The following is a 13,163-nucleotide window of genomic DNA, read 5'->3' as shown; positions in this document are numbered from 1 at the left end:
TGAACCTCAGATGAACGTGTTAACTCAAGGATGATTCAGTAAAACTGGTACATCATGGTCTTTTGCTGCCCATTAAGTGCTCAAGTGTGCAATAGCTGATGCCTTCAAGAATCAGTCTTGAGGAAATCAAATTGTCCCATCCAGATGGATCACAGAGATGTTACGGCTTTATAGAAACTATTGCCAAGGTATCAACTGTTCTGATGATAAAGTACTTTTTAAGCCAAAACAGACTAGAGAACTCTTAGAATCTTTCTCCCCTCTCTTCCCCTCCCCCTGCTTTTGACAAGAGTTTCTAGACTGTTTTACGACACGCTCTTCTCTTTTTTGAGTAACTTCTATTTTTCTATGATCTGCAATTCTAGGTCAAGAAACACGTGCGCAGTTTCCACTCAGAAAAGATTTACCAGTGTACAGAATGTGACAAGGCTTTCTGCCGTCCTGACAAGCTGCGACTCCATATGTTGCGACACTCGGACCGCAAAGACTTCCTGTGCTCCACCTGTGGCAAGCAGTTCAAGGTAAGACAACCCTTGACTGGATTGTTCCTGCTTCAGGTGGAGAACACCATTCTTTACCCAAGTCTAGTTAAGGAAATTTCTTGCTGATATCAGTGGATTAGTAACATGCCTGGCCAAGGTGTCTGTGCCCATGGGATGCATCTTGTCAGCACGTGACATCCAGATGCCTTTCCAGATCCCTCCAGTACAGATGGCGCAGACTGTGAGCCAGGTAAACTGTGGTGGCAGCAGCCTGCTCCTTGTCACGTAGTTTCTTAGGGGATACCGAGGGACTGGGGGCTTTTGGGTGAAGAAGCGCATTCTAGACGGCGTGTGTCCAGAGAGGCTGGATTGCATCTGGGCAGTAGGTTCAGCACCACTGTAGCACGTGAGGGTCCTCCTCAGCCAAGAGGGTTATTTGATGCATTATTAGTGCAGAGTTGAGCACTAATATTTTAGATAAATTCAAGAAAAAGCCAGAGTGGAGGGGTTTGTTTTCACTGAGGCTGCTAAACTAGTGTTAGTTTGGCTTCTGCTTTGTGGCTGAGCAGCCTCAGCTTGGTTTGAAGGATAAACCTAAGCCCAAAGGGTTCCTGCTGATCTGTCCAACACTGAGCGTGCAATTCTGTCTCACCACAGCACTGGAGAGGAGAAGCCAAAGAGGTCTCGGGACAATGCACACTGTGGCTCTTTCTTGTAACTGGTAGTAAGTGGTGCTGATGTTTTTCTCCCCGATTGCTCTTTCCCCCAGAGGAAAGACAAACTGCGAGAGCACATGCAGCGGATGCACAACCCGGAGAGGGAGGCCAAGAAAGCTGATCGAATCAGCCGCTCAAAAACGTTCAAGCCTCGGATAGCTTCCACAGACTACGAAAGCTTCATGTTCAAGTGCCGGCTCTGTATGATGGGTTTCCGCCGGAGGGGGATGTTGGTGAGTGTCTGTGTGCTCTGGCTTCTCTTACAGCTTCTGTACTCAGTTTTGATGAATAGTTAAGGAATAAAGATGGAATTCCAAGGGTTGCAACGCAAGGATGCTGTGAAGCCAGGCAATTTTTGTAGCTGAGTTGAGATTATATACCTTTTTTGAAACTGTGTGCCTCATCCCTTCAGCAGATATGTGCCTTTGTGTATTTCATTGCCTGTATTGTATGTCTGGTTGGCACTATATATCTCAACACTAATGCTGACTGATGTGTAATGTATTTAGCAGAACATGAGACTAATATATTGCCCAGTTCAGCCTTACTGCCTCAGTTTTCCTGACTGCGTTTCCTTTTTTTTTTTTTTTCTCGTTTCTCCCCCTTCTTGAGGGGCCTCTCCTGGCCATGCCCTGTAGCTGTTGCTATGTAAAGGGTGTTACGCAGCAAGAGATCTTATTTGCAAATAGTTTGCGAGGGTTGTTATCTCTGCTAGCAAAGGCCTCCCTGGGCAGAGGTCCTTTACGTTACCTCACTCTCGGCTGCAAGAGAATTCTGGCGAGCTATTTTACCCCTTCCCATCTTACTTCCATTAGAGAAACTGTAAATGAGATCTAGCAAGACCGTGTTTGCCTTCAGCAGCTGACTGTGAATGCACAATAACCCTTGCAACAGCAAATGCTTCTGCTGCTGCTGGCTACATCATTACAGTTTTGGTTTGGCTGTTATCCATGTCTAGGAGAAGAAACAATTGCTTGGCTTCCATCTGTAATATGCTCTCTTGTTCTCTTTGTTTCTGTCTCCTCAGGTGAATCACTTATCAAAGAGACATCCAGACATGAAAATAGAAGAGGTGCCAGAGCTCACGCTGCCCATCATCAAACCCAACAGAGATTACTTCTGTCAGTACTGTGATAAGGTATGTAAGGAAGTCACCCCTCGGAGGGTAGCTCAGTCCTAGACCTGTATGCAACCAATTTGTCACTGCATAGAAACATCTGGCAGGATTTTAGGGTTTTTTGAGGTGCTTGCCAGCAACATTTTTGCAGCACTATCCAATAGAAATGAAGACAAAATGCACTTGGGCCAGGGCAGCTGGATGCAGGTTGAAAACTGCAGTTCTCCTTTTCTGCTGTCTGTGGAGTTGGTAAAACTGAAATACTGTGATCCAGTAAGCAGTCACCCACCCTTAGTCCTCTATCACTTTTTTGCAGCCCAGGACTAAGTATCCTATCTATCTGTAATTCCTGAACACCAATTAATTTTGGTTTCTGTATCACTTCTAAAAGTTAGAGACTAACTCCTTTTATTTTAAGCTGCTTAGTCACATGCCAGTAATTCCCAGTGTTCAGTGGACCTGAAGCTTCTTCTGCACTGCCTTTGGGTTCCTGTTCTTACTCCCTGGCTTTTCCTTTTTATGCATGTGGGCCTTTATTTACCAGGGAGTGTATTTTGCCTGACTGTTCTTATCCTCAGTACATTCTTTGGTGATGCCTCCTTCCTTTTGTTTAAAGGGGAAAAAACTGTATAGTTTTAAATAATATTACAGAAGATTTGTTGATGTGCCTAAATGGAATTTAAAGTTGTGTTAATTGCTGAAGGCTATTAAAACCATTTGATGCTTTCTGCGAGAGTGGAGGCACCAACCCTCACAACAAATTAACATTGGACAAATTACAACTTTGGTGATCAGTGGCTTCTCTGGCGTTTGAACTTCAAGTATCCTCTCACCTTCCTGTCCTGCTTTGCTTTGCTGTGGCACACAAAACATTCTCAAATGGTTCTGCATGCTACACAAAAAGGGGTTGCTTTTACGGGTTGATTAAACACTGGAAGGTGTATGTATGCTCATGCATTATGTTGTAATTGTTTGAGGATTTAACTAAACATATTGACTAAAGCAACATGCAGACCAGATAAAGATAACCGTTAGCTGTTTTCTGCGCAGACATCAGGATGACACCATTTTCATTGCAAGTCTTTACCCTGCAGGTGTACAAGAGTGCCAGCAAACGCAAAGCGCACATCCTGAAGAACCATCCTGGTGCTGAGCTACCTCCAAGCATCCGGAAACTGCGCCCTGCGGGCCCAGGGGAGCCGGATCCCATGCTGAGCACCCACACCCAGCTGACAGGCACCATAGCCACCCCTCCGGTCTGCTGTCCTCACTGTTCCAAGCAGTACAGCAGTAAGGTACGGGGCTTGACTCATAACCTCGGAAGACAGGCTCTCCCTGGTGATGCTTTTTCACCACAGTCTCTGTCATCTGTCAGTCCGCAAGTAGAGCTCTTTTATTCTGAGTCAGAGTGCTGGTTTCATGCTGCATGCTGACAATACAGCTGCAGCCTGCTCGGTTTATCGCAAAAAGGTTCCCTAAGTAGAGGGCACGAACTTGAAAGAAGAAATTGAAATGTTATCAGAGTGTGGTCACAAATGGAAAAGCTTGGAAACTGCTCACCGACAGCGACAAGGGAGTAGGAGGAGTAGGGAAACAAGATGCAGAAAGAGGGACCTCTGGAAAAGGCCCCCAAAATATTTGGCTGCGTTGGTGTTAAAGGTTTATGGGTTGTGATGTTTGGGGCAATATTTCAGTATCGGATAGCTCTAATCAGCAGCAACTTTGTGATCCTTGTTTCTTTCTTGCTGACCAGAGCATTCCAAAGTGTTAATCTTGATGCTGTCTTACTGAGGGAAACTTAAAAGCCGCGCTCTGCAGGGCTGTTTGATTTCAGTTGGCCTGAAGCAGAGTTGCTGACCACCATTCTAACGCTCTTTTGCATCTCTCTGTAGACGAAGATGGTACAACACATTCGCAAGAAGCACCCGGAGTTTGCTCAGCTCCCTAACACAATACATGCCCCGCTGGCGACAGCTGTCATCAGTTCCACTCCTGCCGTTCTGACCACCGACAGCACTACTGGAGAGACTGTTGTGGTAAGGATTCAAGACACGTTAGATCAGGCTAATGGAGGGAAACAACAGAACGTCAGCTCTCTGGTGTAGTAGTCTTAGTGTTTATTTGGCAGACATAATTTAAAAGTGTGTGCCAAAACATTATTTGACATCACTTCTGTTACTGAACCTCTGTGGTTTAGTTTTGTTTTGCTCTGCCAGGAATTATGTATTTCTTCATGGAGCTCTAAGAATTTGTCTTCTCTCCCTACTCCATTCCCTTCTATCATTCAGACCCATATGCTACTGACTCCATGTAATACTTCCACACATGCCTAATTAACTCAGGAATACACATCTGTGAATTTTCACTGGGACTGTTTTCCTGAGGTACTTGCAGTCCTTGGGATCAAGAAGATATGTTTAATGATGACGGGGGACTGGATCAAAGTGTTTAGAGGAGTCAGAACCTTTCTGTAATCCTTTGGACAGCGCAGAACTGAGCGATAGGAACCTCCACTGGCTGATCTCTCCACTGTTAATACATCAGCTGCTACGGAAGCGAAAGCTGAGACTAGAAAATCAGTCTTGTGTCTTTTAGTGGTGCTGGGATGCTGCATAGTTTTAGAAATCTTAATAACCACAGTTTAAAGCTTCCTATTTGAAGACTGTAACTGAATGAAAGATTGCTATGCTTGAAAATGGGCAGATTCAATCAGGATACTGTTTGTGTCATATGCTTGATTTTTTTTTTTGGTGCTAAATGTCTTTACGTACTTTAGAAATACAGTTGTCAAGAAAAGTATCACTCTAGCAGGTGAGGAGGAAAGGTGGAATACATCCGAGAAGCACTTTTTGACTTGGAAACTATGTCAACTCTTTACAAATGCAGGATTTTTGTTGACTAATAGAATACTGTTAAGTCAGAGGATGAAAATATTTTTTATTGTTATTGTATTTAAAATTAGCCCTTAATGGTGCTGACTAGCATTTAGACAGAAGAGAGCAATCCTAGTGGATGATCGCTGGTGATTTGCTTATGAGCCCGTCCTCTGTACGCATTAAGCTCTTGTAAAGAAATGGCCAGGCCCAGTGGTGTAAGCGTGGATTCAGTGTGATGAAAGAGCTACAGCCCTGCAAAAATATTCAGCCCAGTAGACAATGATGGTCTGTATCTCTCTTTACCTGCTCAGACAACAGATTTACTGACGCAAGCAATGACAGAGATATCCCAGACCCTCACGACAGACTATCGAACTCCCCAGGGAGATTACCAGCGAATCCAGTACATCCCTGTGTCTCAGTCCACAACTGGCTTGCAGCAGCCTCAGCACATACAGCTGCAGGTTGTTCAAGTGGCCCAGGTGAGTAACCTGTTGGGGGACTCGATGTGCTTTTGACCCCCTCCGTATCAAGCCTGTGCTTTCTTGGGGCTGTAGTGCTCAGAAATTTGTTAAGGAATAGTTACAAAAAGTGGTGCAGACTGCTTTTCACAGACAAATTATAGATAATGCTTAGGGTTCCCATTGTAAGCATCCTGTACTGGGCATAAATACTCCTGCCAGCCTTGGTCAGTTTGCTGGAGACACATCAATACAGTTCTAATTTAGTTCTACCCATCCGGGCACCTTTGCTCGAGTGCTCTAGGAAGGTTTTCCAGCAAGTGGAAAAGTGGGTCAGTGGGTGACCCATTTTTGCAGTCGAGAAGACTAATTTATACTTCCTTGTTCTCGGTGAGCCAGAGCCAAAATTTGGAAATACAGAAGGCGCTTGCTTTTTCCCTTCATATCATCTATTAGAATATTCATTCTCTGTGATGCTCAACAGCCTCCTAAAAATAAAAGCAGAGTGTAAGTAGAGTAACTGAGCTGAGGAAAATAACTCGGGCAGCTGTAAGAAATTGCCGTAGCCTTCAAATCTATTATCCACTGGGTGAAGCTGAAACTACGGTGTGTTTGTATTTGAATGTGAAATTCCGTGTTCTCTCTGGCCTCTCATTACAAATTAAGTTATTAATTTGGTTAATAAAGGCCTAAATAATGGCCCCAATTAATATTGACTGTGGCTGCTCTAATGATATAAGAGCATGAATACTGAATCCTGCAGCTACTATTAATTTTATCAAGATCTGAGGCTTGTAATTAAATTACTCCAATTGGTATCATTAGCAGGTGTTGCTCAAAAACGCCTTTAATCAGTAAAACTCTGAGCACTTGTCTTGATACAGAGTTATGTCAAACTACGGTATTGGATCTGCAGATTTTGCGTATGCATACATTTTATAGCAAGATGCTTACAAGGAAGGGCGGCCCAGTGGGTGACACTTAATCCTGTTTTTCAGACCCTTTGATTTGAGTCCAGCCTCTGCCACAGACAGCTTGTATGCCTTTTAGGCAAGTCCTTTCCATTGGTATCACCAAGATGTAACCGTCTTGGTGCCATTACATCTGCCAAGTGTACTTCTTTATCTCCCGGGAGGCTTAAACACAGGCTTGAACAAGGAATGCTTACTCCATGGCCTCATTAAGGCTCGTACCTCATTGTTCCAGACCTTGTATCACAGAAGAGATTTACCGGCTGCTTCTGCAAAGAATGAAGCATACTTTGCTTCATATGCTTTGATTTTTTTTTTTTAATTTTTTTTTCCAGGCTACCTCACCTCACCAGTCCCAGCACTCCACAGTGGATGTTGGGCAGCTTCATGACCCCCAGACGTACACGCAGCATGCTATCCAGGTGCAGCACATCCAGGTCACAGAGCCGTCGCCAGCAACTCAGTCGTCATCGCAGGTATTTCACTCTTCTCTTGCAGGAAATTGTTTTCCCTACCAGTCTGCTCAGCGGGAACATTACATGTGCTAGTGCAGGAGATAGACTTTTCTACATCATTTAAAGGACCACACGTGAAATGACTCTCACGTGAACACCTTGGATCATCAAGTAGTTCCCAGATGTTCCTAGGGTCTGTGGGGGTGTTTTGTTGTGGTTTTGTTCCGGATTTTTGTTTGGCAGTGGGTTTTTTTTCCTACCTGTATCCAAGGTAGAGATAAATGGCTGGGAACAGACAAATTTGCAGCTTACAGTTAGCCAACTGAAAGATGTAAATGGAAACTGGCATTCCTCAAATACTTGAAGTTCAGCTTTTCATGCTTTTAGGTAGTGTTTAGCCTGGCATCTCAGTTCTCTGCCACGGACTCGCTATGTAACCTTTGGCAAGCCATGTTTCTATTTTAGTTTCCTGATCCCTTCTTGCTAGCTATGGACTAAAGCAAGTTGAAGGAGCGGGAGGAGGGCTTTGCAGTTCTTGTGCTTGATATGCCATAGAACCTGTTGCCCGCCCCCTGTGTCTTCCTGTAAAGAGAAGGATACGTTTGTAACAGTATAGAGGTATGCAATCCTTAGTACACTGAGAACACTTAGGTGTTTTTTTTCTAGGTTGGGGGCCAGCCTTTGAGTCCCTCCTCACAACAGTCTCAGCAGGAGCTCAGCCCCTCGCAGATGCAGACAACGACATCGACCCCAAACCAAGCCCTACAACAGCAGCAAGGGTCTTCAGTTCAGCACACCTATCTTCCCAGCACGTGGAACTCATTTCGGAGCTATTGTAAGTGTCAGCTTACAATGTAATTTTGTTTGTTGTAAAAGTCAGTCAGTGTCTGACTTGTCTCACCAGTAGTCTGGCTAGTTTGTGGGACTAGTATGTGCTCCATTTCTCCAGCTACCAAATGGGATAGTATTTTTAGAGCTCATTAAGCTTCGTGATTAATATTCATAGAGATCTAAGAAGATAAACAGTTTCAGACAGATGAAAATGGTTGTACTAGCTTTTCTGCTGTAGGTCTATAATTATCTGATACGTGGTTTGGGCAGGCAGACTGGGCTCCTTTATTCCAAGGAACTTGGATTCAGCAAGTATCCGTGTGTTGGTTAGCAGCTTGTTCAGATTTGGCTGGATGCTTGGAAGAATCATACAGAAGATGAGCGTGACATGAAATGGTTTCTCATGTCCGTGCAGGTCTGGGTGGTAATTCTAGGATTTCCTGGGCGAGAACAGGATGTGTTGTCTAGGCATGAATTGCCAAATCTGCAGGTGATGTTGGCCAGCATCATTCTGTTGAGGCCTGTAGAGTTTCACAATTTCTGTTCAAAAAACACTGTTTCAGGCTTAAAATCTTACTGACATAAGACATTATCTTTCAAGGTGGTCTCTGAGTTTGACTGAAGGTCTTGATCCTCCAATTTCCATTTTTTAGCATCTGAGATTCAGATGATGACCATTCCCCAAGGCCAGTATGTGATCACAGAGACCGCTGTAGGTACGCCCGTCACCACTGTCAACACAGGGCAAGTGAAGGCAGTTACTCAGGTAAGGAAAACAATCATGGCCTTTTTTTTTTTTTTTCCATCCAGGATAGCGTATTGGGCTTAAAGCCTTCAGTTTGAAGGTTACAGGAGCGCCAAAATGATGACTGGGGCACAGAGAGTAGAGAATAATGGTGTACCTAAAGAGGTCCACACTGTATGGTCCAAAAAGGCACTGGCTTTCTGTAACAATTGTACAAAACTTCTGAACAAAAACTCTGCTGGGCAGAATCTATAGGCAAAACAGCTAAGAAATGATACCATGTGTTGTGGCATAAGCTAAGGAGAAAAGTGCTGTTGTTCAAACCTTGTAGTGTTGTAAACTTGAGGCTATTGAAGGCAGGGAATAACCTCATGAGCTTCAAGGAAAAGATCTGGATTTTTCTGAAGTAGCATCCTCCTCCTTTATATGGTGATTACAAATAGTTTTCTGCATCTAGCCATTTACGTGGCCCACGCTGTCTGGCCCTTGTATGTTTAAAGTGCCCACTTATTCAAATTTGCAGAACAACGTATGACTTACTGGTGTCAATTAATCTTAAATATATTGATGACTAAGCTGTATGCATTAAACCAAATTTCAGGACGGTTTCTGGAAACATTTTGATAGCTTTTTGTTATCTGTTGGATTACAAAATAACAAGAGTTACTGCTATCTTACCCAGTAAGCAGTCCAGCATAAGGAGGCAGGCTCTTGTACTGCATTGATATTGGACGCTGGAAATGCGACTTCGGCTGGAACATGTGGAAAGTGGAAAAACTTTCAGAATAGTTGTTATTAAATGTAGCTATTTTAATTTGTAGCGACGGGTTAGTTGTGTAATTAGGTTAACCGAATGCAAAGTAGTCCAGTGTGCTTCAAAACAAAGGACAAGGGTTATGTTGCTCTGAAATGCATTTAAATGAAATAAAGCTTAACTTCAAAGTTCCTTGGTCATTCCAAAATGTCTTCCAGCACAGCAACAGGAAGGTTATGGACTATTAGAATAGAGAAGTTAGAGAAGATGCAAAAATTACTACTGAACTTTTTTATATTCCCCATGCAGACTCACTATGTGATATCTGAAGGTCAGCCCGATCTGGATGTCAAACAAAACTCTTCGCTCTCCAGCGAAGTACAGGTCGGCGTTTCCCAGCCACCAGCCCACACGGATACCTTGGAATCGCAAACCAGCAGCCAGCAGCAAACTACCCAGTACATAATCACTACAACCACCAACGGGAACGGCAGCAGCGAAGTGCACATCACTAAACCAAGAACTTTCTCAGCAGAACACGAATGAAGAAGCCTCGCGGTGCCACTTGCTTCTACTTGTCACCTCCCCTGAAAGCCCAGATATATGGAGCTCAATATGTTTTAAAGAATATGCTCCCTTCAACTAAAATCTTGGAGCCCTTGTTAATGCTTTAAGAGGGTTTAAGTCCTCAGTGACTGTGAAGAAGTACCCTCAAAATCCTTCTGGGATGCTATTTTATGCAGCTTTTAACAAAAAGGACAAGAGAAGTGAAACCTCTGCTTGCTCTGGACTTTATTTTCGGCATGTCTGCTGACCCTTATTTTTTTTCCTTTTTGGAAGTGTCTCCAGTAAACAACTTTTTATTTCAATTGTATGGGAGAAAAGCTTGCCTAACTGAAGGTTAACTGGCAGACTGTTGTACGTATATTTTTAATAGGAGCCGTTAAACAGGAGGACATCATGTTAATTGTCGGAATATGGCAGAACTGAATCCTGCGTCTTTTGTTTTAGCAGCCACGGTGAAAGGGAATGTACCAGCTCAAGGCGAGCAGACTGCCTGGAGAAAAAGAGCAGCAAAAGCGGTGGCTCCTCGCATACGTGTGTGGGGATGGATATAACAATGAAGCTGTGAAGATGTGCTGAAGCAGTCCATTAAATTATTATTTTTCCAACCCTCAAGAACTGTTTACATGCTGTCCGTCCTGCCCTGCTTTACCAGGCAGTGCCAGAAAGAACGAAAAGTGCAGTCTTAAACCCGTGTCGTGCGGAACAAACTGATGGAAATCATAGTAGTGCGTAAGGGTAGTGCAGAGCCACTGTTAGCTCTTTTCTCCCCCTCCAGCATTTGCAGGGAAAATTGCCTTTTTGCCTGTAAACAAAAAAGGCTGGCTCAGCTTAGCCTGCAAAGCAGCTTCTGCTGTGACCTAAAGGTAGTTGTGCCAGGAGAAAATGAGGGCGGAGGAGCACACGGCTGAAGAAGCAAGGCAGTTGTCCCTGTTGCCACCTTGAAGTGGACGTATTTTTCCCCTTGAAAACTGGATGGAGAGCTGGTTACTCTGATTTTCCAAATGACCATTGTTAACAATGCACTGTAATTCCTTTGGACAGTTCCATATAATGACCAGCCCTGGACTCAGGAAACAGACAAGAAACACGCTAGTGGACCACTGTTTATGGGACACGGAAAGCCATCTGTGAGGGTTGCCTGCTTTGGTAGACCTGGTCTATGTACAGAATTCACGTTACGTTTAGGGACCAGGAGAAAGGGAAAGAGGTTTATCTTTTAGGGCAGTGTAATATTTTTTTTCTTACATAATTCTCTTTCACAGGTCTTGCTGGTTGGTTATTTAATGCATTCTGGTATTTGCAAGAATATGACTGTAAGTCCATTGGTCTCCTGGTGGGATATACCGTGTATGTCTAAACCTCCATTCACTGCCTGAAAACCCATCCCAGAATGTCTGTGCATAATAGGATACATTTATTTATAAAACAAAAGCAAAGAAGGATGTTTTGTCTTCATGGCCCTTGAGACTGAAGAACTGAGAGAGGTTGTTCTTTTTTTTTGATTAGTTTTTTCTCGTGCTGCACTGAGGTTGAATGTGGGACTCTCTTGCATAAATATTCCACAGATTTAGGTGAGAATTACCCGTGTGAATCAGTGCTACAGATGTCCACAGGTTGTGGTATCTCTTAGATGTGAGAGAACTTCATACTCGGACTGGGCGAGAGGAAGTCTGGTTCCTCGTGGGCAAAGCCTTGTAGCAGGTATTGCTTTGGTAATTAACATATCCATTAACACAGCGCGGAAATGGTGACCGTGTGTGATGAGATAAATCAGATGGAAAACACTGGCCAGCTCAGAACTGGTTTTGAGGTAGCTTTGAAGTGACTTGCCAAAATATGGATTAATTTGTTCCTGGGAGTTAGCTTCTGTTGCTCTACCACTGTACTGGGGCATTAACGAGATCGGTAAAGTTAATGAGGACCAGAGCTCCTGTTTAGTCAAATGCAGTGATGAGTGTCTTTAAATTTGGTGGATTCGGGAGCCTGTTGACTTCAGCAGCGTGGCCAAGCGTCCGCAGCTCCCGCTAATTAATTTGGAGATGTGTGGCTGAGGGCTTCGGAATTACGACGTTGGGCGTTGCCATGTTGTTTGTGTGGGAAAAGAGAAGGGAGATTTTTGTCTTGGCTTTCCTCGGGCTGCTGGATGATTTAATAACGAGTCAAAAAATGGTATGAGTAATAGGAAAATAGGAGACTTTGAAATGGGGTGTTCCAGGTGGATACAGGAGCAATTTTAAAGCCATTTTTTAAAATGGCCGTAGTCTTTGTAGATGAACTTTTTGCCCTTAATGATATTGCAGATGTGGGGCTTAAAAAAATATCTTGCTCTTTTCAGCTTTGTTGGAAAGGCTCGCAGAATGGGGACACTGGTACCAGTTATTTAAAGCTGAGAACTGCAAGGTGTTCCAGAAAACAATTTAAAAACAGCCTCTTTGAACTCAAATCTTCTTTATCAAAGGTTCTACTGTGTCCCACAGCAGCAGCCGTGTCCTCGGCACCCGCGTTCAGCAATTCACCGTGTCCCAAGTTCAACGAATGCGAAAGCATCATCCCTGGAAATGGAAATATCATGAATTTGCTTTCCCGAGTAAGGAACTACCGCCGTCGCGCGGATGCCAGGGGCCTGCTTTTAGAAGGACGACAGCAAAAAAAACAACCAACCAGAAGACAACAGTTTGCATGGATTTTTTTTTCCCCCGATTTCTGCAGTGCAGAAGGTAGAAGATACATTATTATTCTTTTTAAACCAGAGCAACCCCCAGACCTATCTCAAGTCATGCCCCACAGGAGCTTACTTCTGGAATTAAGGGCCATGTCGTGCTCAAAGATGGGTAAATGCTAACGCTGTTCCTTGTAGGTGGTTTGGGTCCGATTCTGGATTTTCCTGGAGAAAAACAAACAAAAAGCAACCGACGCACCCACCCACCCTCAGTTTTGCACCTCTCGGACTGCTCTGCCCCTTCTCTTATTTAACTGTGTATGTTTGTTGTACATTCGGTGACTGTTATTGTGTTCATAGTCTTGTGCAACCTGGCAGGTGTAAAAAACAAACAAACAAACCACCCCAGAAGTTAATAAATCTTTTTCTTTTTTAAAAAAAAAAATCAACACAACACTGGTGTCTCTGTTCTGTGGGGGTGGCGGGGGAGTGAGACGGCGCTTGGGTTATAAAGGTCGCTTGTCGCGGT

At 43.9% G+C, this 13,163-nt stretch overlaps 1 protein-coding gene across 17 annotated transcripts in view; it reads left to right on the top strand.

Moving 5' to 3' along the window:
* PRDM10 (PR/SET domain 10) overlaps nt 1-13,073 on the top strand; it is a 46,171-nt gene extending 33,098 nt beyond the window's left edge. For 13 of the 17 annotated variants that reach the window (XM_054222885.1, XM_054222881.1, XM_054222882.1 and 10 more), the window contains 10 exons: nt 366-521; nt 1,252-1,431; nt 2,226-2,336; nt 3,410-3,610; nt 4,208-4,351; nt 5,503-5,673; nt 6,959-7,099; nt 7,745-7,913; nt 8,563-8,675; nt 9,718-13,073. In XM_054222885.1, coding sequence (XP_054078860.1) covers nt 366-521; nt 1,252-1,431; nt 2,226-2,336; nt 3,410-3,610; nt 4,208-4,351; nt 5,503-5,673; nt 6,959-7,099; nt 7,745-7,913; nt 8,563-8,675; nt 9,718-9,954 — 1,623 coding nt within the window. In that variant the 3' untranslated portion in view covers nt 9,955-13,073. Of the gene's footprint in view, nt 1-365; nt 522-1,251; nt 1,432-2,225; nt 2,337-3,409; nt 3,611-4,207; nt 4,352-5,502; nt 5,674-6,958; nt 7,100-7,744; nt 7,914-8,510; nt 8,676-9,717 lie in introns of those variants that run through there. The other 4 variants (XR_008469607.1, XR_008469606.1, XM_054222891.1 and 1 more) reach the window with 4 other exon arrangements.
* The last annotated feature ends 90 nt before the right edge of the window (nt 13,074-13,163 follow it).

Source organism: Rissa tridactyla, chromosome 17 (genome assembly GCF_028500815.1).
Source record: "Rissa tridactyla isolate bRisTri1 chromosome 17, bRisTri1.patW.cur.20221130, whole genome shotgun sequence".
Taxonomy (NCBI): domain Eukaryota; kingdom Metazoa; phylum Chordata; class Aves; order Charadriiformes; family Laridae; genus Rissa; species Rissa tridactyla.
Note: the sequence above shows the minus strand (reverse complement) of the source record. Positions and strands in the feature narration are given on the sequence as shown.